This window comes from Acomys minous, assembly GCF_964271855.1.
Source record: "Acomys minous genome assembly, chromosome: 3".
Lineage (NCBI taxonomy): Eukaryota > Metazoa > Chordata > Mammalia > Rodentia > Muridae > Acomys > Acomys minous.
In genome coordinates, this window is record NC_140485.1 from 144,952,798 (window position 1) to 144,976,399 (window position 23,602).

The window sequence follows — 23,602 nt, forward strand, 5'->3', positions numbered from 1 at the left end:
TCCTCTCTCTGGAAAACTGCCTCTTAAGTGGCTTCCCTTTCCTCTCTCTCCTCCTGAGAGTTGGGCATATCCTATTCTGTCAAATCTTCTCTGATTTGTCACCTTTTCTGCCAATCAATTAGACATCACTTTCCAACATGGGTGCTTCTTTCTACAAATTAACTTTACCTTCATTGTTTGGGATTAAAGGCATGCACCACCACTCCTGGACCTAAGCTTTTCTTTACCTGATACTTGCTCTATACCAGGCTGGCCTTGAACTCAGATCTGCTTTTGCCTCTGTCTCCTGGATTGAAGGTGTGTTTGTATTCCAACTGGATCACACAGACCTAGAAGATCTTTGGATGTGATCTCTTGCCAGAGCAGCCATGTTCTGAATTAATATTCCTGTACACTGAACCTTCCCCTGTTGATTACTAATTAAGAAAATGCCTTACATGCTTGCCTACAGCCCAGTCTTATGGAGGTATTTTCTTAATTGAGGTTCCTTCTGATAACTTCAGCCTGTTTCAAGTTTGTATAAAACTAGCCAACACACTGCCCAAAGTCAGTTTGCCCAACCCAGTCCTGTAGTATATTTAAAAGCGTTCTTCAAGAATCAGACATTCTGTAATGATCAGTCTTAGTTTAAGTCATACACAAAAGTAAATTAGTTAATTTGTATTATTTTATTGTTATTAAGACATCATCTTTCTATAGCCTAGAGTGGCCTCAGATTCATGAGGAGACTTGTGCACTGGGATCGTGGGGTGAGCCACTGTATCAAACTTAATTATTTAAACAAATAATTATTGAGCAAAGGCAGTAGCCGTGGAGTGGAGCCAGCCTAGTCTTCTAAGGACAGTGTTATACAGTAGTCGTGGGGCCTGGGGGAGGGGTGGTCAGGACAGAAACAGAAGGGAGAGGGAGATGTCAAGGCTTCATAAAGAACCATGGTGACACCAGCATTTGGATGTGACTCTGAGTTGCAGGCAGATGGGGCACAAGTGGGCTGTGGTGTCTCCAGAAGGCTGACATGGTGTGTGAGGCCTTGTAGGAACAACTGATTCACAAAAAAATCCTGCTGCATATTAGGCCCCAAGAGAGCCTCTCCTGTGTTTCACTTTGGGTCCACTGTTCCTCACAGGCAGGGAGCTAAATGAACTCTTGCAGGTAGAAGATTGGTGTCCAGTCCTATGTGTGTTAGATTCTAGATCCTATGGCCATAGAATCTGAGTCTATTTGGACAACAATACACAGTGGTGGAGTTAGAACAGGAAGAAAGGGAATGTGACCAGTCCTGGGTCGTGTGATCTACGCTTAACAGTATGCATGGCCTGGAGAAACACAATGCTCTCTCTACCAGGCCAGCAGAGGTGGACATCAGAGCCCCGTCTGCGCCAGAGCCATGGTGATCACAGTCCTAGCCAAGATGGCCAGCCACAGAAGTGGACGTCAGCCTTCCTGGGCGTTGCCTTTGCTTGCTGTGTTCCAGTCTGATACATGATCAACACCTGGGTCCCTTACAAGTTCCTCAGCCCAACGTGGCTGTGCTTTCTCGGCTTCATCTAGGCTTCACGTCCCGGGACAAGCTACTGGCTCGTGCTGGGTGCCGACTCGATGTGACATTTCATCATGGATCTGAGCCTCTGGCAAGGAGCTAGCCTGGTAACAGGTGGGCAAGAGTCTCCACTACACAGAGCTTAAATCTTAAGTTTCTAAAAAAGGAATCTGGACCACCTGAGCCTACCAGAGATGCTGATGTCACTTTGACCCTGCGGCTGCTATTGGGACCGGGGAAGACCGTGCGCACGAGGTGAACTTTGTGAGCCTCAGCTGTGTGAGTTAAATGCAGCCTACAGCTGTTGCCGTCTCGCTCCAGAAATAGTCCCAGGGTAATAAAGATAAGGGGAGAGGTAGTGATGAGACTGTGGGCGGTGCACTTAACAGCGGTCCCTCAGAATGAAGCAAGAACTCACTAGCAGACAGTCTGCTAAACAGAACTGAACTGTGGAAGGAATCACAGGAGCAGGGAGACGGTTATTAGACTCCTGGGTACAGTCCATTATTTTGGAGAAGTTCAAGTGGCAGGAAGTTAAAGGCAGCTGTCACATCGCCTCCACAGTCACGAGCAGAGAGAGGGGATAGCACTTGCTGACAAGCCAAAATGAACCATCTTAGTCCCACCCCCAGGGACTCCCGTGGTAGAAGGAGAAGATCTGTTCCTGTTAAGTTCTCTGACTTCCACACAAGGCCCCTGGCCCACAAAACAAATAAATAAATCTAAAAAATAATTTTTCAAAGGAGCAGCGAGAGATGGTTGCATGCGTGCTGAAGGCACGGCAGCGTCTGCTGCTCTTACGCAGTCCCAGCACTATCTACACTCAGCATGGTCCTGACATATCATCTAAGGCAATCAAGTAACTCCCACAGGCACACCCAAAGACCTCACTGAGCTACATCTCCTAAGACCCGCGTCTCCAGTGACTGTACGTCGTGTCAAGTTGACAAAGCAAACCGCCACTGCCAAGAACCGGCTTTGCGGTTAAGAGCAGAGACTTCCCGCACGCAGAGCACCCAAGGCTGGTTCCCAGCACCCACGTCCAATGGGTGACAACTGCTTGTGACTTGAGCTCCAAGGGGTCCAATGCTCTTCTATCCTCCTCTGGCACATCAGCACATAGCTTAAAAAATCACAAAAACAGAGCTGGCTGCGTGGATGGCTTAGTAGGTAAGACAGGGGCCGACAAGCCTCATGGCCCAAGTTTGATGCTTAGGGCACATGTGGTGGAAAGAGAGGGCCAGCTCCCACAGTTGTCTGCTGATCTCCTCATGTGCCACGGCACACTCACCCTCCACCAAATAAATATATAAGCAAAAAACCTAAAATGACAAAAAATTATCTTAAAAAAAGAAAAACCCTAACAATCATAACCAAGTATGGAAAACTTGTTATTGAGAACATAAGTGACATTTAGATTAACACAGAGTGAGGAAAGATGACATGGTAAAAAAAATAAAAGTAAAAGCCAAAACTTCCTCTTAGAGGTTGGTGACCACCCTCCAGACAGACGGGAAGACCCTGTGAGAGAACGTGACCAGAGCTTAGAAACTGCAGTTCAAGCTGGGAGTAGTGGTACATGCCTTTAGTCCCAGCACTAGGGGAGACAGAGGCAGGAGGATCAATTTATTGACATAAGACAAACAAACAAAACAAAACAAAATGATACTCTGATATTTAAAAAAGGGGAGGGGGCAGTTAAGAGCATTGGCTACTCTTCCAGTGGTCCTGAGTTCAATTCCCAGCAACCACATAGTGGCTCACAATCATCTATAATGAGATCTGGTGCCCTCTTCTGGCCTGCAGGCACACATGCAGGCAAATGCTGTATAAATAATAAATAAATCTTTTTTAAAAACAAGATTTCTGGCCAGGTAGTGTTGGCACACACCTTTAATCCTAGCAGAGGCAGAGGTAGGCAGATTTCTGAGTTCAAGGCCAGCCTAGTCTACAGAACGAGTTTCAGGATAGCCAAGGATACAAAGGAAAACCCTGTCTTGAAAATAATAATAATAATAATAATAATAATAATAATAATAATAATAATAATATCTATTTTGTTGGGGTTTTTTGTTTGTTTTTTGAAAGAGAAATGGAGAGACAGAGAGACAGACAAAAGTTTAGTAAATAGGGCAGTGAGGAGGATCTGGGAGAAATTAGGGGGTAAAGATAATGAAAAAATACTTATGGAATTTTGATTTTTAATTAAGAAAAAAGACCTCTTGGGGCTGGAGAGATTGCTGGGGGTTAAGATCTCCTGCTGCTCTTGCTGAGGACTCGGGTCCCAGGTTAGGTTCTTAGCGCCCGCTTGGTGGAACGCAACCACTTATAACTCCAGGTCCAGGGGATCTGATGGCCTCTTCTTACTTCTGTGGGCACCAGGCACGCGTGTAGGGAAAATGCACATAAAATGCACATACAAATACAATTAGGCAAATACACATAAAATAATTTTGTTTTAAAGATCGTCACCCGGTACATTATTGTTTAAATAGTACAAACAGGTCTAAACTGCTTCTAAGCAATAACATTTACATAAATTTAAATTGTTCAGTTGGTGGGAAAAAACTGAATAAATGTAATCAAGGCTCTAAATCTACTCATTTATAGGAAAGAGGAACAAAAACTACAAGAATGCAATTGGTGATAGCCAGAGCCTGAAGGCTTTGCAACAAAACCACCTTATTTCTCTGATAAGTAAATTTCAAGTGAGTAAATGCCCGAGGAAGTGGGGGGCCTCAAATCAGAACAGACTGTTAACAGACACTTAGGAAACAATCAATGAACTTGGGGTATTTGGTACTTAGGGATCATAGTTAAGACTGAAGGTGTGATTATGACACTGTGATGTTATCATAAAACATAGGCATGACCTTTTGGAGGCACTAAAATCTTTACAAGATAAAATTACTGGCATTCTGGCCTTGTTTCAAAATGATCTGGTGGGAGTGCCGTAGAGGCAAGAGTGGCCGCGAACCCTCAGCGACACGGGCAGAGGTGCCCGGTCTGCTGTGCTGGCCTCGAACCCTTAGCGACATGGGCAGAGGTGCCTGGTCTACTGTGCTGGCCTCTCTATGTCCTTTGCATGTATCTTATATGTTCCATGATAAAAACAGCAGTAAACAAATAAAGATTTAGAGAAATTCAAAGGAAGAGTGGCTTGTGCTTAGTGATGATTTAATCAAGTACACTGGGCATTTTAGTGATAAAGATGAGATAGTGTTGCTCAGCCCTTAAGCGTCCCAGTTTAGACCAGACATGGCCTATCTAATGGAGGTTATATACTGGTTAAATTGGAATATTCTTTAAGCCACATCTCCTATCAATTCAAGCCAAGTGCCAGCTGTATTTTTCAATCTGATTTATAGGCAGTAGCTACAATGATTATTAATATTTTACAAAATCTGGTTGATTCTTTTGGAATCATGCAAAGTTTGAGCTATTAAGTATGGAATTCTAAATTTATGAACTTCTGCACTAAAATTAAAAAATGAATGAAGGCCTCTCATACAATGCCTATAAAACGGAAAAATCATCCAATATTATAGGCCACTCTGTTAATTTGAGTGGTTTTCTCTATTAACATATTTGTTTTCACAGATCTGTGCTTCTTCTTTACAGTTTTGAATATTTTCATTCCTCTTGTGCCTTAATACTCTGTCATGTTGTTTAAGGCACTCAGAGCCCCTACCTCAAATGGCTGCACAGTATTCTCTGTCCTGAATATGAAGTACTCAGCCATTTCCCACTGTTACTCATAGAAAGAATGTACATATGTGTGTGTATGCGTGTGTGTGTGCATGTGTGCATGCATGTGTGCGTGTGCATGTGTGTATGCTTACAATTATTTATGGACTTCTAAAATTTAAAAATAAGTTATACGTGGACCATAGAATTGTAAAATCACCCAACATTAGGTCAGTATATCAAGCCCGTGTGTATATACAGAGAAGTGGGTTCTAACCTGTGTTAAGCAGTGCCTCGGGGTAGATGGGGCTTCCAGTGAGAGTGAGGGCAAACATGGGAAAAGCAAAAGCTTGCTTCTTGCACATCCGTTTAAAGTGCACTGCCACCGGAAGGTACTGCCCAGGTTTAGGGCGGGTCTTCCCCCCTCAAATGATCCAGCCAGGACAGCCCCTGACAGGGGTGCCTGGCTGCTTGGGTTTTAGTTGATTCTGATGGCAGTTGTGTTGACTAGCAAGGTTAGCCATCACAGGTACGCCTCTTGTCACCTTGACACACCGTCACACCCTTCTGATATGCTTAATTTCCAAATGAAAACAATAGCCAGGGTGTAATTCTACCTAGTCAAGTGAGATGGAAAACACACTATGTGTTTTGGAAAAGGCGGCACTAACCCATGAGGACCACTCAGTCTTTTCACATCTCGTAAGTTAAATATGGTAATTACCATTGATACTTTCTCAGTTGCATTACAGACAAAGAGAGAGGGACCACAGAGAGGTGCTTTATGTATATGTATATACGCACAAACACATTCTTAACAAAATAGGGTAGAAACTGCGTCAACAGCCGTGCTGTTTACAAGCTCTCCAGAGCCTCGAAGGGCTGTTGTGATCACATGGCTAAGTCACAACCCTGCTCAGCCCCTGTACCTGTTCCCTCCTTCCTCTGCGTCACGCTGGTCCCTGCAGAATCTCTGCGAACAGGAAGCATTCTTACTGAGGAGTTTTACAGAGAAAGTACGATTTCCAGGGAATGTTTAAAACTTTTGAGCCCTGCTTGGAATCCAGGTGCAAATGCTGCGAGTCCTGTGTAGGCTTTGCCATGGTTTGAGAAAAATTCCCGGGACCATGAAAGTTGTACTCCTAAGGGCAGAGAGAACAGGCTGGTACAGTTGGCGGGCAGACCTGGCCGGTGTTTGGCGTGTGTAGCTCCGTGTCCCTAATATTCTGAATGAGCTGAAGAACGAGAAAGAGCAGCACAGATGAGAGGTGTGCTTGCCAGGAGTGACAGCTGATGCTCGACAATCTATTCTAAACAGCAGCTACAATGCCAGTATGAGAAGTTGAGAATGTAGAAGAAAACTGGATTTACCTATTGCTTTGAAATAATTAAAATAAAAATAAGTCACTGGGCATGAAGATGCATGCCTTCTATCCCAGAGCTTGGGAGGCAGAGGCAGGAAGATATCTGAGAGTTTGAAATTTGTATATATAGCGAGTTCCCGGCCAGCAAGGGCTGTATACACAGCAACACCCATTTTAAAAGAAAGCATGTAGCTCCAAGTAAGTGCAGGGTTTGATTCTGTGGCTAAGTCAAGCCCGTTCTCCCTCTTCCTTCTCTGTCTTCTCTCTCCTTCCAGACCAAGCACACAGTTACCACCGGTTTTGTTAAGTTTATCGTCCTCTGTCCTATAAACTGAGATTAAAAGCACCCACAAAATGTTTTTTTTCTAAGAAAGAACAATATTCACCACTGGGCTCAAGTTCTTCTATTTTCTGCCTACCACAGAAACTAAACTCAATTTGGGTGGAGGGGGGGGAATGCTAGCAGCAAACTGGGGGGGCATCAGAGGTAAATCCACAGCGCCATCTGGTGGCCTCTAGGAAAGTGGCATGGAGCCTGGCATCCATGAAAGAGTGAGCATTAGTCCCCACACCTTGCCAGACTTCAGCTGTCTTTGTAGCGCATCTCAAAGCAGGAGTCAGGGCAGGAGTCAGTTTGAGGTCACAATGGAGCCCATGGTTCAAATCAGCTGTGTTACCAAATACCAAATGCCTTAGCCTGCATTCCATATAAGTTCTAAATACTTCACTTTTACGGAAGAAATATTTTCTACAGATCATTCACAAGCTCCAGGGAGCCACTCCAGAGCACAGAGGGTCTCACAGTATGTGTAACTAAAGTTCTAGAGGGCCTGATGCACAGACACACATGCAGGCCAGACAGTCTTAAACATAAAATAAAAATAACATATTTTTTAAAGTTGAGAGCACTGTCATCACATAGGCATAGGTAAGAATGTTAGGAATAGGGCTGCAGTAGCACAGGAAATAAGGCTAACAATTAGCAAACAGGAGCTTGAGAAAATAAAAAAGCTTCTGTACAACAAGGAAAACAGTCAACCAAGTGAAGAATAGTCCATAAAACAGAAAAAACAAAACAAAACAAGAAAACAGTGGGTAAAGGTGCTGAGCACTTGTCATGTGACATGCTTTTCCTGGGGAGAGGCAGTATGCATGTCTATTCACACTAGATAGGAAGCCCACAACTGACCAAAGTATGGACAACACCAACCTGGGAACCAGTTAGTTTTGAGGATATTTACAGGAGTATGAGTGAGGGATCACTTACAGCAGCAGAAATGACTCATAGGCAGCTGTGTCACCAAAGTCCACCCCAGCACAGATGATAGCTCACAGAAGCTGGAAACTCAGACCACTGGACAGGTGGGAAGAGTGTCCTTTCTAGGAGCCTCAGTTGGTCTAAATCTCTTCAAGGAAGATCTGCTGGCTTCTGCTTCTTCCAGGTCTAGTCTCAAGGTCTTCTTGCAGTTTGGCTTGTCTGCGAGGAAGTCTCAACAATCTTTATAGATCAACCAGGGAGGGAGGAGCCTGGTGAATCTAGTCAGCTTCAGGGACTTCTGAAGGTGCTTGAAGTTGTTTCCTTTGTCTTAAAGCACCTATCTGCAGGATGGAATGTTTGAAGAAGAGGGGAAATTGCTACGGAACACTCCCCAGGTTCCGTGCCCAGGGGTCATTCAGTGGAAGGAGATAACTGATACGCTGGCTTCTGACCTCCGCGTTTGCACTACGCCATGTGAGACTATGTGTGCATGTACACCAATTAATTTTAAAAATAACCCATTTTTTACTTTTATGGGTGTTTTGCCTATATGTGCGCCCATATACCACATGCATGCCTGCCGCCCACAGATCCCAGAAGGTTGTAGATGCCCTGGGTCTGGAATTAGGGACAGTCAAGAGACGCCATGTGGGTGATAAGAACTGAACTTGGGTCTTCTAGAAGAGCTGATAATGTTAAGTGTTGAGTCATCTCTAATCCCACATCCTAATTTTAGTTTTGGTTTCCTTCTGCTGCTGTTTGCTCATGTCCACTTTGTGGCTTGGTGGGTCAGGTAACACCCAGCAACTTGCAAATGCAGTCAAGTTGACAACCAAGATTAGTCATGACACTTGGGATGCACAAACCTTGGGCATAGTCACAGCGCAGCAAAAACAGTGCGGTGGTAAACAGCTTCAATTCCAGCACTTAAAAGGTAGAGGTGGGAACAGAAGCTAGGTCATCCTCAACTATATAGCAAGTTTGATGCCAACATGGAATAGAAGAGATCTTGTCTCAAAATAATTAAGTAGATAGCTAGGTAAGTGGGCAGAGAGACGACAGACATAAATAAAATAAAGAGAAATGAGAATAGAGGCAACTTGTCATCTTTCCAGGGGCAGAACAAATTCTCCCATGGTCACCAGAACTCAGGTTCTCAGCCAGGTCTCTGAGGTCACACTTGTTATAGTGCTTTGTGAGCCGGAAGCAGGAGGACCACTGTTAAGTTCAAGGTTAGCCTGGCTTACAGGGTGAAGCTATCTCAGAAACTAACAGTATTCTCTCTGGTGGTCCTGTTCAGCAGAGCCTGAACTACTCTATAGAATGTAAGTGTGGAGTGTGCTGTTGTGGCCCCAGTTCTATGTCAACTCCTCTGACAAGGCCTTTCTCTTTTGTCTATTCAAGAGCCCTAACACACACAAACACCAAAATCTGTTGTGTTCCAAAGCCTGTAAGACACAGGGCAGGCGTGGTCACAGAATCTTGATGGTTACCAGTTTTTGGTAATTTGAACTTTTTGGGAAGGTTTAATTGCAAGGACATTTATTTGTCTGGCTTTTTATTAAAGCCAGATGATGCATACACATCATTTTAACTGTCAAAAACACCGACACAGCATGGTCTCCCCTTTTTAAAAAGACTTGAACTCTTTAACAAATAATATCACCTGCCAACATAGTAAACAGCACCACACTCGAGGTAACGTGTAGCTGGTGAGGTCTACCACCACAGTCCACCTTAGTCAAGCAGTGATGGCGCGCACCTGAGTCAGCAAGATGGCTCAGAGGATGCTTGCTGCCAAGCTTGGCAATGCAGTTGTGACACCCCAGGGCCCACCAGGTAGAAGAGAACTGAGGTCTGTAAGTTATCTTGTCCTCCACATGGATGCCAACACACACAGGTGCATAACAATTTTAGTCAACAAGAAAATTATTTAAATTTAGGTCTTTTTCTGCAGTGCTCGGGGATTAAACTCAAGACTTCACATTGGCCAGAGCACTCTCCTGGTCTGTACCTCTAAGCCTAGCTCTCAACTTTAAGATGACCAATATTCACAAGCTCTTCAGAGGAACAGCTCCATTTTCAGTGGCCACCAGGTGGCTCACAACCACCTGTAACTGCAGCTCCAGATCAGGACTCCATGTTGTGGGTACCCACATGGGAGACAGACAGACAGACAGACAGACAGACACACACACACACACACACTCTCTCTCTCTCTCTCTCTCTCTCTCTCTCTCTCTCTCTCTCTCTCTCTCTCTCTCTCTCTCTCTCTCCCTCCCTCCCTCCCTCCCTCCCTCCCTCCCTCTCTCTGTCCTGGCTCAATCTCATGTGAAGGTTGTTTACTTTTACACTGTTTTCTTTCTTCACAACAGCCATTCCATATTGCCTGTTTGACAGTCCCAGGGATGACAAATCTTAAGAAATTCCACTCAAGCATTAAGCTGGTAATAAAGGCCTACAAGTCTCTTCTGAGTAGACTGCAGGCATCTGCAGACAAGCTGATGGCCTGAATACTGAGAACCTTCATATAGTGGCCCAAATTACCAACCTTTTCAAATGAATCTCTTACTCCCGGACTTAAAAACAGACACAACTTTTATTTTTTAACATACATTGGTATAAGGGTGTCAGATCCCTTTGAACTGGAGTTACAGATAATTGTAAGCTGCCATGTGGGTGCTGGGGATTGAACCTGGGTCCTTTGGAAGAGCAGACACAACTTTCTAAAAATTAAAAATGTGTGTATGGACCACATGCATGGCTGCTGTCTGTGGAGGCAAGAGAACTCCAGGTAGAGATGGCTCTGTACGACCACGAGGGTGCCGGGAACGGAATGCAGGGCCTCTGAAAGAGCACAAGTGTTCTTAACCACTGAGCCACCTTCCAGCACCCACAATCCATTTTTCATTCTTTTAAAAATTGTGTTCTTGTGTGTGTGCATGTGTATGTGCCATGGCATATGTGTATTAGTCAAGGAACAAACTGTATAGTTCATTTCTATCCACCACATAGGTCCACGGGAAAGAACTCAGGTTGTCAGGCTTGGGGCAAGCATCTTTACCCACTGAACCATCTCCTCAGTCCCATTTTTTTCATTCTTAAATATAAAAACATAGAGCTGGAGGGACGGCTGAGTGTACAGTCCGTTAGATGGCCCAGGTCTGGATCACAGCACACATCTGACAGTTCATGACCGGCTCTAACTCCAGCTGCAGGGAACTGACAGCCTCTTCCTGCTTCCCCCGGGGGCCGGCAGACATACAGCATATATTCACGTAAGCTCACACTTAAAATAAAAATAAATCTCAAAACAATATACCCAGATAAAGAAATTATTTTATTATGTTTATGAGCATGAGCATGTGCTGGTCGAGGGCTGAGGAGGGCACTGTCTGCCCAGGAAGTGCAGTTACAGCTGGGTGCTAGCTGCCGAGTCATCTCTCCAGCCCCACAGAAAAAAATTCTTCCCAATTTGTCGTCTTAGAGAAGACAAACTGTAATAAAATGAGCACTTTACATTTCCTTCGAATAAAACAAACTTGTGCCACAGCTCCCGTATACGGCACACGTCAGTCTTTCCGCAGGGGGACAGTCTCCTCCTTGATGCCCTCTTTGGTCACAATGCAGATCCTGAGGGCGTCTCCGGTGTACACGTCCCTCTCGGCTGCAGAGATGAAGACGTCCTTCACCAGCCGCATGGCTCTGTCCAGAGACAGGGGGACGTGCTCCACATTCTGCATGTTTTTGAAACCAACCTGGAGAAGCAGAAACACATATGGAACATCTTGTGTCCCCACAACCTAAGGAAGATCCCTGCCTCCCACAGCACACATCCTCACGTCCCAGGCTTTGCACTGGGCCTGTCAGGGCACGTTAGAATGGCTGTCACACTGAGGATACTCTAGTCCCAGTGTAAACACAGAAGAATCTGGCAAAGCTCCCAGCTTCTCAAAAGCACAGCACAACGAGGCAGATAGAGATACTGTAACACAGCAAGGAGGGGGCGGCGCCAGGACAGCCCGATGGCCATGGCGTCTGTCAGTGGGCAGCATTCCCTAGGAAGAGGAGGCTTGAGCTGAGAAAATGCCTCCATCAGATTGGCCTGGAGGCAAGGCTGTGGGACATTGTTCAGACTAATGCTTGATGTAGGAGCACGCAGACCATGTGGGCAGGTGGCCCTCGGCTGTATCAGGAAGCAGGTTCAGCCAGCCATAGGGAACAAGCTGGTAAGCAGCACTCCTCCAAGGTCTCTGCTTCAGTTTCCCGCCTCCAAGGTTCCTGACCCAACTTCCCTCACTGAGCACAGGCCATTAAGCTGAAACCAACCCTTTCCTCCACAGTCGCTTTTGGTCATGGCACTTTTATAACGACAATAGAATCACAAGGTGAAGACACTGAAATTGAGGAGTATCAAACACTCCTAACTAAAGAGTGAGATCAGATAGGAGACACCATCTCAGGAAAGAGCAGAGGCCGGGTATGGTACAAGCAGATGGACAGACAGCAGAGGGTGAGGTAAGGAATCCAGAGCAGTATAAATCAGGCAACTGAGCTTGAAGGCTGAAAGAATTTAAAGAAGAAAACCCAACACATGGAGGTCTGAATAAAGGTGGTATTTAAAAAAAAAAAAAAAAAGAGGGACAAATTAAAAGTATAGTTGGGAGTGGGCTAGAGATAGCTCAGTGGCTAAGAGCACTGACTGCTCTTCCACAGGACCCAGGTTCAAATCCCAGCACTCACATGACGACTTAAACTGTCTGCAACTCCAAGGTCTTACAACCTCACAGACATACTTTCAGGCAAAACACCAATGCACATTAAAAAAAGATAGAAATATAGTCGGGAGACAGACTACAACCTAGAAACAGTAAGGATAATAAAGGAGACATGTGTGATGTAATGAAGGAGACGTGTGTGATGTAATGAAGGAGACATGTGTGATGTAATGAAGGAGACGTGTGTGATGTAATGAAGGAGACGTGTGTGATGTAATGAAGGAGACGTGTGTGATGTAATGGAGACGTGTGTGATGTAATGAAGGAGACGTGTGTGATGTAATGAAGGAGACATGTGTGATGTAATGAAGGAGACGTGTGTGATGCAATGAAGGAGACGTGTGTGATGTAATGAAGGAGACGTGTGTGATGTAATGAAGGAGACGTGTGTGATGTAATGGAGACGTGTGTGATGTAATGAAGGAGACGTGTGATGTAATGAAGGAGACGTATGTGATGTAAGGTAAAGATGGCACAGAAAACGCCTCAAGACTTGACCAATGCCTGCAGAGAAAGAGTCCATAAAGCCATGGGGCAGATGATATCTAAGGTGGCACTGGCAGAACAGGGGCAAAGAAATGGTTTTAGAAGACCTTAGCAGCACCTCAGCCCACGCGGCTACGGCAGAGGCTCAAGCTTATTACCTGGTTGTCAAGCAGAGGCTGCAGCATGGCGCTTGCTGAGCCTCCAGCCTTGAAGGAGTCTCTCTGGTAGGAGCCCACGGGGTCAAAGCTATACACAGCTCCCTTTCCTTAAAGAACAAAGAGGAATCGTCAAAGCATGGTGCAGGTGCCGTCAACTTGGCTCAACTTTTGACAAAGGTCAGAGTGGACCCCAGCAGAGTATTCTTTATGAAATGAGGTCAAAGTCATCCTAACACTGTGGTCAGCTTGCCTGGAATTAATGTCACTGTTCAGACACACTGAGTAATCATCACAGACCTTACTCAAAGTTCTAAGGAAATCTCCACGCTGTCCCTAACAAATAGGCTGCTATAGTTTCAGCATAGACTAGATAGTTTAAATTTTTCTTAGAGCTAAAAGTAAAAATACCAAGAACTTATCACATATATCTTTTTACTATTAGATAAATATACCCTTAACAATATACTGTAAACTGTACTGGTTAGTTTTATGTCAACTTGACACAAGCTAGAGAGTCATCAGAGAGGAGGGAGCCTCAGCTGAGAAGATGCCTCTTCAGAGTGGGCTGTAGACAAGCCTGCAGGGCATTTTCTTAGTGACTGATGGAGGAGGGCCCAGCCCAGTGTGGCTGGTGCTATCTCTGGGCTGGTGGTCCTGGGTTCCATAACAAAGCAGGCTGAGCACGCCATGATGAGCAGGGCAGCGAGCAGCACCCTCCATGGCCTCTGCATCAGCTCCAGCTTCCAGGTTCCTGCCCTGGTTAAGTTCTGTCCTGGCTCCCTTCAATGATCAACAGCAATATGAACATGAGCCCTCTCCTCTCCACCTTGCTTTCTGGTCATGGTGCTTCATTGCAGCAATAGACCCCACCTGGGAGTAGATGTATATGTGTATTTTGCCACCGTGTAGGTGCAGGAACCAAACACAGGTCCTGTGCAAGAGCAGTAATTGCTCTTAACCACAAGTTCTTCCAGCCCCAGAAATTCCTTTTCAAGAACTGTTTGAGAAGGTTAGAGAGATGGTTTGGTGGCTAAGAACACTAGATATTCTTCCAGAGAACCTGGGTTCAATTCCAGCACCACAAGTGCCTGTAACTCCACCTCCAGAGGATCTGACACCCTTACGGGCAAAATACCAATGCACATAAAATAAAAATAAGTAACTTTAAAAGAGAACTGCTTGAATTAACTATGTTATATAACCATTCATCAACTTCTGTAGGTCAGGTCTGTAAGATAACAGATAATAACTTTCAACACATAGCAGATCCTGAGAAAACAGAAGTGACTGATAAGTCACCAGATAGCTTCGGTTTCTTCTATTCTCATGATCAAAGAGCAAAGCTGCTGGGCTAATGGCTCAACCCCAGGCAGAAGCTTATACATTTATAAAAGAACACATTTGCTTTTGGCAGGAGGCTACCTTCTTCGTCAAGTCCCCCGATGATGTTGTACACGTAGTACGGGAAGAAGCGCCGTGAGTACAGGATGGTGGACAGCATGGCCGCGATGGCCCCGGTGGTCATGGCTTTGTTGTTGGAATGCTTGTACATCTGCATGGGGGGGGGACGGACAGGAGAGCAGAGTCAGAGCCCTCAAAGTTCAATGACACACTACATACACAAGCTTACATCTTTCACTACTAACATAGATTGACACTTATTACATATATTTGAGGCAGAAGTAGCAAAGTTTTCAAATTAGAAACATTTCCTGGAAAAGAGCAAGACTCAGGATGTGAACAACTCTTGACAAGTGCTAGGAAGATCCCAGAGGGCCGTCCTCAAGGTTATACCAACAGTAAACAACTCCCAGCACTCAGCAGGGGTTTCTAGGACCCAGCACTCCTGAATTGCCGTCTATGCTGTGCTGAGCCTCTGCTGATGCAGCTCCCTTTCAGGTACTCAAGCCCCCTAAGGAATTCCTCGGCCATACTCCTCTAAATAACCAAATAAACTCATTGGTTCTGAAAGGCAGACTTTGGCACAATTAACATTCTGGTCTGTAGTTGGTTTGCCACCTCAAGCAAATAGACAGTTGTCCCAGCATGCCTTTAATCCCAGCTGAGAGGAAGCAGGAGTCTGTGTCCACCCTGGTCTGCACATCAAGCTCTAAGGCAGAGAGGACCACACAGACACCCTGTCTCAAAACAGATTTTAATGGGAAGAATGTCAGGAACGCTGGTAACAAGATGCTCTCCACCGCAGGCACTAACTCGGCAATGATGTGGTGTGCAGGCCTGTAAGGTGAGCCTGGGGAAGGTGTCCCCGTGCATCTCTTCCTGCACTATGCACCCCAAATGATGTCAGCACCAGGAGCCTGACTGACCTGCTTCTACAAATAATAATTTCCTGAAAGATAGCCATGTTATTTATGCTGCTTTCTCAATCCAACAGCAAAACTGGGTAGCTATGACAGAAATCAAATGACCTTCTAGATTTAAAATATTTATGATCTGGTCTCTTACAAACAAAAATCAATTAACTGCATCCTTTGGGGCCCCACTCTTTGTAAACTCCTGGACAAGCGCATCACTAAAGGGCAAAGTCTTGCCTCTCAAAGTGTCTACCAAGAAAAACAGTAACAAAAACGTGATTTTAGGGACTAGAGAGATGGCTCCACAGAATTAAGAGCCCTGGCTGCTCTTGCAAACCTAGTTTGGTTCCCAGCACTTACATGGCAGCTTACAAGTGTTCATAGACAGTTCCAAGGGTTTTGAACCTCCTTGAGTATCAGGCATGCCCATGTGTACAAATATGAGTGGACCAAACCTCCATACCCATAAAATAAACAAACAAAATTAAATAACTACGTTAAAAAAGATCTTAGGATGCCAATACAGGGATTTCATAATTCTGATATACTAAATCCTTATAAATCTTAAAGTTTCCACAAAAATCATAAACATAAAAAGGGTTTAAGTTCACCATTTTTGTTGTTTTGTGAGGCAGGGTTTCTCTGTGTAAAAGCAACCCCTTGGGTGTCCTAGAATTCGATTTGTAGACCAGGCTGGCCTCAAACTCCTCCTGCCTGCCTCTCAGCTGGGATTAAAGGCGCACACTACCACACCTGGCTCAATTCACCATTTTTGTTAGTCACGTAATCAGCCTTTCAAAAGCAAAGCCTAAGTACTGTAAGACAAGGTGAAAATACTGAACAATTACAATAAGCTACATGAAAAATACAGAAGCATTTCTAAGATAAGTTATAGTAAAATATGAATTAGAAGGCATAATGTATTGTAAAATTAATTTTTTAGTCTCTGACTCAATTGTTATCTGCGAGGCTTACTGCTTCCTTCTGCTAACCTAGGCCTAATCCTGAAAGCTTCTAACCGCCATAGACTCTAACTTAAGCCTAGAATATTTTTCAGTCTCTGAGACTCGTGATCTGGGCTGGCTGGTTCAACTCAGCTGTTCTGCTTCAAACTCTTCTCCCAGATGATTTATTTAATCTGGCTTCTCTCTTGGCCTCTGAATTGCTCTGATTGGTCTCAGACTAACTCAACAATCTGTTCTAATCTTCTGGCTTTTTCTCATTTTCTGGCTGGTTCCATCTCTCTCAGCAACCCATCTCTCTATTACTGTCCTGGTAAAACTGCCTCCTTTCTCTGAAAAACTGCCTCTTAAGTAGCTTCCCTTTCCTCTCTCTTCTCGTGAGAGTTGGACTTATCCTATTCTGTCAAATCTCCTCTGATTTGTTACCTTTTTTGCCACTCAATTAGACACCACTTTCAAACTTTTCTTTCTACAAACTAACTTCACCTTTGTTTGAGATTAAAGGCATGTACCACCACGCCTGGACCTAAGCTTTTCTCTACCTGATACTTGCTTTATACCAGGCTGGTCTTGAACTCAGATCTGCTTGCCTCCTGGATTAAAGGTATGTTTATATTCCAGCCAGATCACACAGACCTAGAAGATCTTTGGATGTGATCTCTCGCCAGAGCAGCCATGTTCTGAATTAACAATCCTCTACATTGTATCTACTATAAATGTAAATTTCTGAAGCTTTCAATACTAGATGTTCTAAGATAGTGAAAGTCTACACAGCCCTCAGCAATGCAAGTTACTGCTTCATGGCTATGTGATGAGTCACCTTAAGGGACCCAAGGAGGTGACAGAGAAAGTGGTCACCCTGATAACCCTTTCTACAACACAATCCATCGGTGATGGCTATTACAACTACCCCCCTTCAGCAGTGCTCCAGGGTCATTTCTGGAAAGGCCAGCAGACTGGTCAAGTCATGTTCCTGTCTATAGGCTGCCCGGGCTATCTTCTGTCACAGCCAGACTTGAGACACCTCAGAAGAGCCCTCGGGCTACCCACAGAAGGTAGGCGACCCTGACAAAGCAGAGGTTTGAGCAGACTGACTCTGCTGCCATTTCCTGCTAATCTTGTGACCGCAGCAGCCAGTTTGGTGCCACTTTACTCCTAGGACATGGGAACTCCACCTGCTAACTCGCTGTCTCTCTAAATGCAGCTGTCTGAACTGTTTCAGCAGGTGACATGTTCAAAGGCACCTACCTTTAATCTTGCTTCAATAATCTTTGTCAGAGTGAGACAATCTCCATGAAAACCACTGCAGCCAATTACTGTTTTGTCTGTTCTGTAAAAAGCCAATTTCAGAAAAATGAGTGATAAAGCAAGGCTCACAAACTGACAACCAGCCAGTGCTTTGAGGCTAAAGATACAGTATGAATAGGCTAAAGAAAATAAGGGTGACTATTTTACAGTCTAGGGCTGGGGAGGTGAAGCATGAGGTAACCCTAGGGTCATAGAGAAATCTCACCACTCTGACTACGTCCACAGAAAACAAGTATGAAGTAAAAACACATGAACATCTGACTAATAAAGTCTAACGCTAGCTTCCTTCCAAAAGTCCAGTTAATAAGATAGAAAAGCTGGGTAGCCAGGAACTAGGAAGACACGACACACTCATGGCGTTTTACGGCAGGTGTGGCCAAGCCTAGGACACGCACGTGGCAAAGCTGCCTTCCTTCCTTTCAGATCCACATCACCTTAACCTTCTATGCAGAGAGTTCAAGCCTTGGTGGTTTCCATTTCAGTTCTAGCTTTGTGATTAGCCAAGTATCTTCCCAACTGCCATCACAAGGCAAGGGATGTCTTTACACAGTCTTACTTAGGAGCTGGAGAGATGGCTCGGCAGTTAAGGGCACTGGCTGCTCTTCTACAGGACCTGGGAGGGTTCAATTCCCAATACCACATGATATGCAAAAGCATGCACAAACAAAACATACACTTCAAATAAAAGTAAATCTTTAAAAGAGAGACAGACAGAGAGACAGAGAGAGGGGGGCAGGGCGAGGGAAAGCTTTACTTACAGTTTGTAACATTTGGGGCTGTCTCGGGTATGAATTGAAAATCCTTCACTCAACCGAGTGTCTGAAGCAACAATGGAAAAATCTTCTCCAGCAATTGCCAATACAGTACTGATAGATTTTTTAAAAAAGGTAAAAAATAAAAAATTAGAAAAAGACATTGATTCTGTCTCTTCAAACAGGAAAGTGCTCTAGAGAACTGATCTGGGTAATTCCACGAGCTCCAAAGGAGAATTCAAACGAAAGATGAAATACAGAGAAAAGGATCCCCGGCCACAGGTCATCCGGAGAAGCCCTAACCTAGACTCTGTGATGCAGTCATAAGCCTGTGAGCACACTAACCTCGGAGGGCCTCGCTTTCCTCTAATATACATCACAGAGTGTGAAACAGAACATCATCCTGCTCCAGTGCCTCCCTGAGAAGAGGTGACAGGAAAGTCACTGTGTCACACAGCAGTCCACAAGCAAGGCCAGGTCAGAGAAGGACTGTGTCTGTCTGTCTCTCTGTAGGAGAGCTGCTAGGGAGTGTCTAGAGCAGGCTCTTCCCAACTGAACAGCCTTTGTGTGTGTGTGGGGGGGGGCGAGGTAGGCTCACGGGATTCCTAAGGTAAACGCTCAAGGGAATCGCATTCTATCTAGTGGGAAGCTGTGAGATTCTTGGAGACACCACCCCCCCCCCCCCCCGACACACACACACGCACCTTTTCATACTTTGAATTTCAGCATTTGGGGGGAAAGGCAGGCTCTGTGAGTTCTAGCCTAGCCAAGGCTGCATAGGAGACCCTATCTTAACTGTCAGGGGAGGAGACTCTGACCAGCCAAGCTGGAAGAGGAGACTGTGACTTGTGAGGCTTCCTACAAGTTGTACAGAAATCCGACAGCTTATATGGGTCGTCTACTGTGTGGGGTGGACTTTTCTACGATGCGGTTGATTCTGGGACATCCTTGGTTCTCTATCTCCTTACCCAAACACAACCCCAAGAAAGACTCATTGGTTCTCCAATTTAACTTCAGTCAGCCATGGAGCGGGGTTTGTGTATGTCATGTCTTCCCAGGAAAAGTTGTCACTGTACAGTTCTGACATCTTACTGAAGAGCCCCAGAGCACAACCACAGAAGCAGACCCAACATCCTAGTGCTGCTTAACTTCTAAAGGCTTTGACTCCCTTAGCACCTACAGGAGACATTACGTAACAGTAACTATCTCATATCACGGCGCTGGAAGGGTTAAATGAGTGGACAATCATCGTGGCACACAGTAGGACAGTTCTATGTGATGACTGAGCGCCTGGGCACTGGAATTCCTTGAGAGGTCTACTCATGCCACTTAGGTGTATGACTGGATAAATTCATATTCAGATTGATGGTAATGGCAGGGTGTGAAAATTAACATAATCCACACAGGTACCTGGCATAGTTCCTTCTAGGAAACAAACATCCAGAAAATATTACCTACCATTTACTAGCAAATTTTGTACTAAAGCAGAAAAGAAGGGCATTCCACACACCATGAACAGCAATAGAAGGAGCAAAATGTAACAGTCCACTCAAGCTCCTTAATAATGTAGTCCTTACTTGTAACTAATTAACTGGGTAACTAGAGACATGCATACTCCTTATGTGGTAGGCTGTTGTAGAGGATCCCAAGTGCCAAGCTAGGTTGTAGAATTTCAGCAGGGTGTCCTGAAGGTTGTGCAGACAGGGATGAGCAAAGTTCTATTTGCAAAGTGAGGTTTTAGAACAATTCTCACAATAATAAAGTATGTAATATGGGGTCGGTTGGGCCAGGGTTAGGGTAAAGAAATACTATTCCAATAAGAGTGACACAGGAGACAGAATGAGGAACGTGAAGAAGGAGAAATCCAAACACAGCACCAATGCATGCAGCCACGTCCCCATAACTGAGCACCAACGCATGCAGCCACGTCCCCATAACCGCCTCAGTGGTTTGCTGAGGAAAACAACTACAACAGTCCCAACTTTAAACGGAGAGAAGCACAGTTACACCATAATCACAAGAGGCATTTTAAGGAGCAGAGGTAACTGAAAGGAATAATCACCCTGTTGTTTTGTTTACTAGCAGGAGTTATGGTGAGAACAGAAAATGCACTCAGGAACATTTCCCTAAAGAAGCCAGAATTGAGGGGACTTTTGAGAAATAAAGTTATAGAAACTTGGGAATTATGCTCCCAGGAATGAGGGCTGTAAAGGTCTTAAGTGACAAAAACTGGAAGCGACAAAGAGAAAATAGTATCAGTTTGTAGAGTCAGAGGTTGCCTGAAGGGCTAGTTGTAACACATGCTAAAAGGAGCAGAAAAGACAGGGGAAAGGATGACTTAATAAGAGCGCTGTAAAGAGCTATGAAGAAAGGAATGCATCGAGAGGAACGACCGCCAAGTTAAAAAGTGAATTACAAGTATTGTATTCGGAACACCTTGAAATGATCAACACACCTTACAGTGTAAGCATTTAGTGGTCACATGCAGAGTTAAGAAGCACAGAGGAGGGGGCTGGAGAGATGGCTCAGCGGTTAAGAGCACCTGCTGCTCTTCCAGAGGACCCGAGTTCAAGTCCCAGCCTCCAAAGCAGGTGAATCACAACATCTGTAATTCAGCAGGAGGCCAGGCGTGGGGATCCCCTCTCCCTCTTCTGGCATCCACCCCGCCATACACATGGCACACACTTATAGGACACATATACGTGCCTGGGTAGATAATAAAAATGAGTTAACATTTAAAAAAAAGAAAGAAGAAAAAGAAAGAAGAAAGAAGCACACAGGAAAAGCAAACCAAAACTGTAACAAGGCAGAGAATACTATGAATTTTAAACCGGTTCTAATTCACACCAGCTCTATGACCAGGACTGTTTAAATGCCAAGAGGAAAGGACTAAGACTATAAAATACTCAACTGCTTGCATTTTACAAAAATGTAACCTCCCCGTCAAGAAACGGAAAGGAACCCACTTAGCACACACATTCACATTTGCTCTTCAAATGGCACAACCAAGGCTAAAGTCAGCCATGTTCAACATTCATAAAGACATATTTAACGTTTTTGCTTTTCTTTGTTGATACAAGGTTTCTCCGTGTAGCTCAGGCTGTCTTCGAACTCAGAGATCTATATATATATATATGTTTCTATGCATAAACAATTTGATGAAGAATGCCCCTGTATTGTCAAAGATCGAAAATCGAAGAAAAAAAGCCCTTCGAATAAAGAGGATAATTAAAACGCACAAGTAATTTGAGAGTAAGAATACATACACAAACAAGGCTGGGGAAGTAGCTCGGAAGAACTTGCCCAGCAAGCTACGTCTCAAAAATAGAACAAAACAACCTTTACTTTTCACCCCTGAACTTAAAGCAAACAAAAAGGAAAACAAAAATCAGTGATCTACAACTTTAAGTCTAGTTAATGAATGTTATTTTCTTTTTGAAATAATAAATGACCAGACCGCTCATCCACAGAAAGGGCTACGCGTCTTACAAGCGGGACAAATCAAATCAGTCATGACTTCGTGTTCGAGTAAGAACAGCCCCCCTCGCCCTCCGGCTTTAGAAACGTGTTCATGCCCCACGACACGACACCCACAGAGCTGAGGGTTAAGGATGGAGCCCGTCCTGCTGGAGCAAGCGGCACCAAGGGCGTTCGTGTACCGCCCTGGCTGCCCGCCGGGCTGCGGAACACCCCACCAGGCTGCATCCCCGCCATGCCCACACCCGCTCGCCGCGACCCCAGGCTCGACCAAGGTGAGCGCGGCTGACCCGGCTTTTACCCTCCATTGAAGGCGTAAGGCGAGAAACGCAGCTGTACAGGGCCGGCGGAGCCGTGTGGCCCCATCGCCAGCTCTCCGTCCGGTCCCCGGTAAGCGGCAGTGGAAAGCATCGCGCCCAACTCCTGCTGTCTCACGGCAAGATGGCCGCCGGGCCCGGTCCACTTCCGCCCCTTGCCCCGCCCCCCCCCCTCGGCCGGGCTCCTCTAGCCTATACTCGTCGTTGTTCTTGGAGGTCTACACCTGCGTCCCGCCGGCGCGTAACCCAGATCCATCCACCAAATCCAAGAGACCTGTTTTATAACCCCAAGAAAACCTTTGGATTCGCTCATGGCAGATAAAAAGTTAAAAGTGAGGCCGTACCAAAAAATTAATGCAATCACAGAGCAATGGCAACTCAAATGTCACATTGAGAATGGGTCAGCAGTTCCTGCTGTGTCCAGGATGCATGGTCAACTGTGTGGTACGCGCAGCCACGAGACCCAGGAGGCATCACTAGGTTTCCCTAACCAGAATCTGATGGTTACTATTGTTCGCTTGAGAGACTCTCCCATCACCTAGGAAACACCCATGGGCATGTCTCCGCAGGTGTTTCAAGAAGGCTTAACTGAGGCGGGAAGACCCAACCTAAATATAAGTGGTACCACCCTATTGCCTCGCTTTCTGGACTAAACAAAAAAAGAGCAAATTAATATTTATCTCTTTATGTTTCCGGCCTGTGGATGCAATGTAACACTCTTCTGCATGTGTCATGCTTCCCCAACACGGACTGTATTCCCTTCAAGCTGTAGGCAGAAATAAAACCTCCTTCCCTTAAATTACCTCTTGTCAGGTCTTTAAGTTTTCTTTATTCTTCAGTCTTCCAAGGAGAAGGTTTTCTTTAGAAGATAGATGCACAATACTACTGTACTAATTAGAGCCTATGCATAGTCAACACCTATAGACATAACATACACAGGTACTGTCCATCACACACGCAGGCACGCATGCACACAAGCTAACCTAAAGGAGCGCATTACCACGTTGATAGTCCAAAATACAAGGGAAAGGACGTAAGCAGGACAACACATGTATATACCTAGATGAGCCGCAGAAGGAAAAAAAATTAAGATATGGCGGAATCCAGTCAAGCATTAAGAAACAGCCTAAAAAAGCCTTTAATCCCAGCACTCAGAAGCGTAGAGGCAGGCAGATATGATGTGAGTTCGAGGCCAGCCTG

At 45.0% G+C, this 23,602-nt stretch overlaps 1 protein-coding gene across 1 annotated transcript; it reads right to left on the bottom strand.

The window, feature by feature from the left end:
• Positions 1 to 10,429: 10,429 nt before the first annotated feature.
• PSMB1 (proteasome 20S subunit beta 1) lies at positions 10,430 to 22,552 on the bottom strand. The gene is made up of 6 exons (XM_084776121.1): positions 22,387 to 22,552; positions 18,615 to 18,722; positions 17,797 to 17,878; positions 14,694 to 14,823; positions 13,272 to 13,378; positions 10,430 to 11,607 (listed from the first exon to the last, which is right to left on the bottom strand). The coding sequence occupies exons 1-6, from the start codon at positions 22,494 to 22,496 to the stop codon at positions 11,422 to 11,424; spliced, it is 723 nt and encodes a 240-aa protein (XP_084632247.1). The 5' UTR covers positions 22,497 to 22,552; the 3' UTR covers positions 10,430 to 11,421.
• Positions 22,553 to 23,602: the final 1,050 nt, after the last annotated feature.

What these genes read in the sequence shown, in the direction of transcription:
- PSMB1 (XM_084776121.1), bottom strand. Translation starts at nt 22,496, where the DNA reads ATGCTTTCCACTGCCGCTTACCGGGGACCGGACGGAGAGCTGGCGATG. An exon ending in TTATTGAAGCAAGATTAAAG is followed by an intron (nt 14,824 to 17,796) that starts GTAGGTGCCTTT and finishes CCCCCCATGCAG; the next exon opens with ATGTACAAGCATTCCAACAA. An exon ending in AGCCTCTGCTTGACAACCAG is followed by an intron (nt 11,608 to 13,271) that starts GTAATAAGCTTG and finishes CTGCTTCTCCAG; the next exon opens with GTTGGTTTCAAAAACATGCA.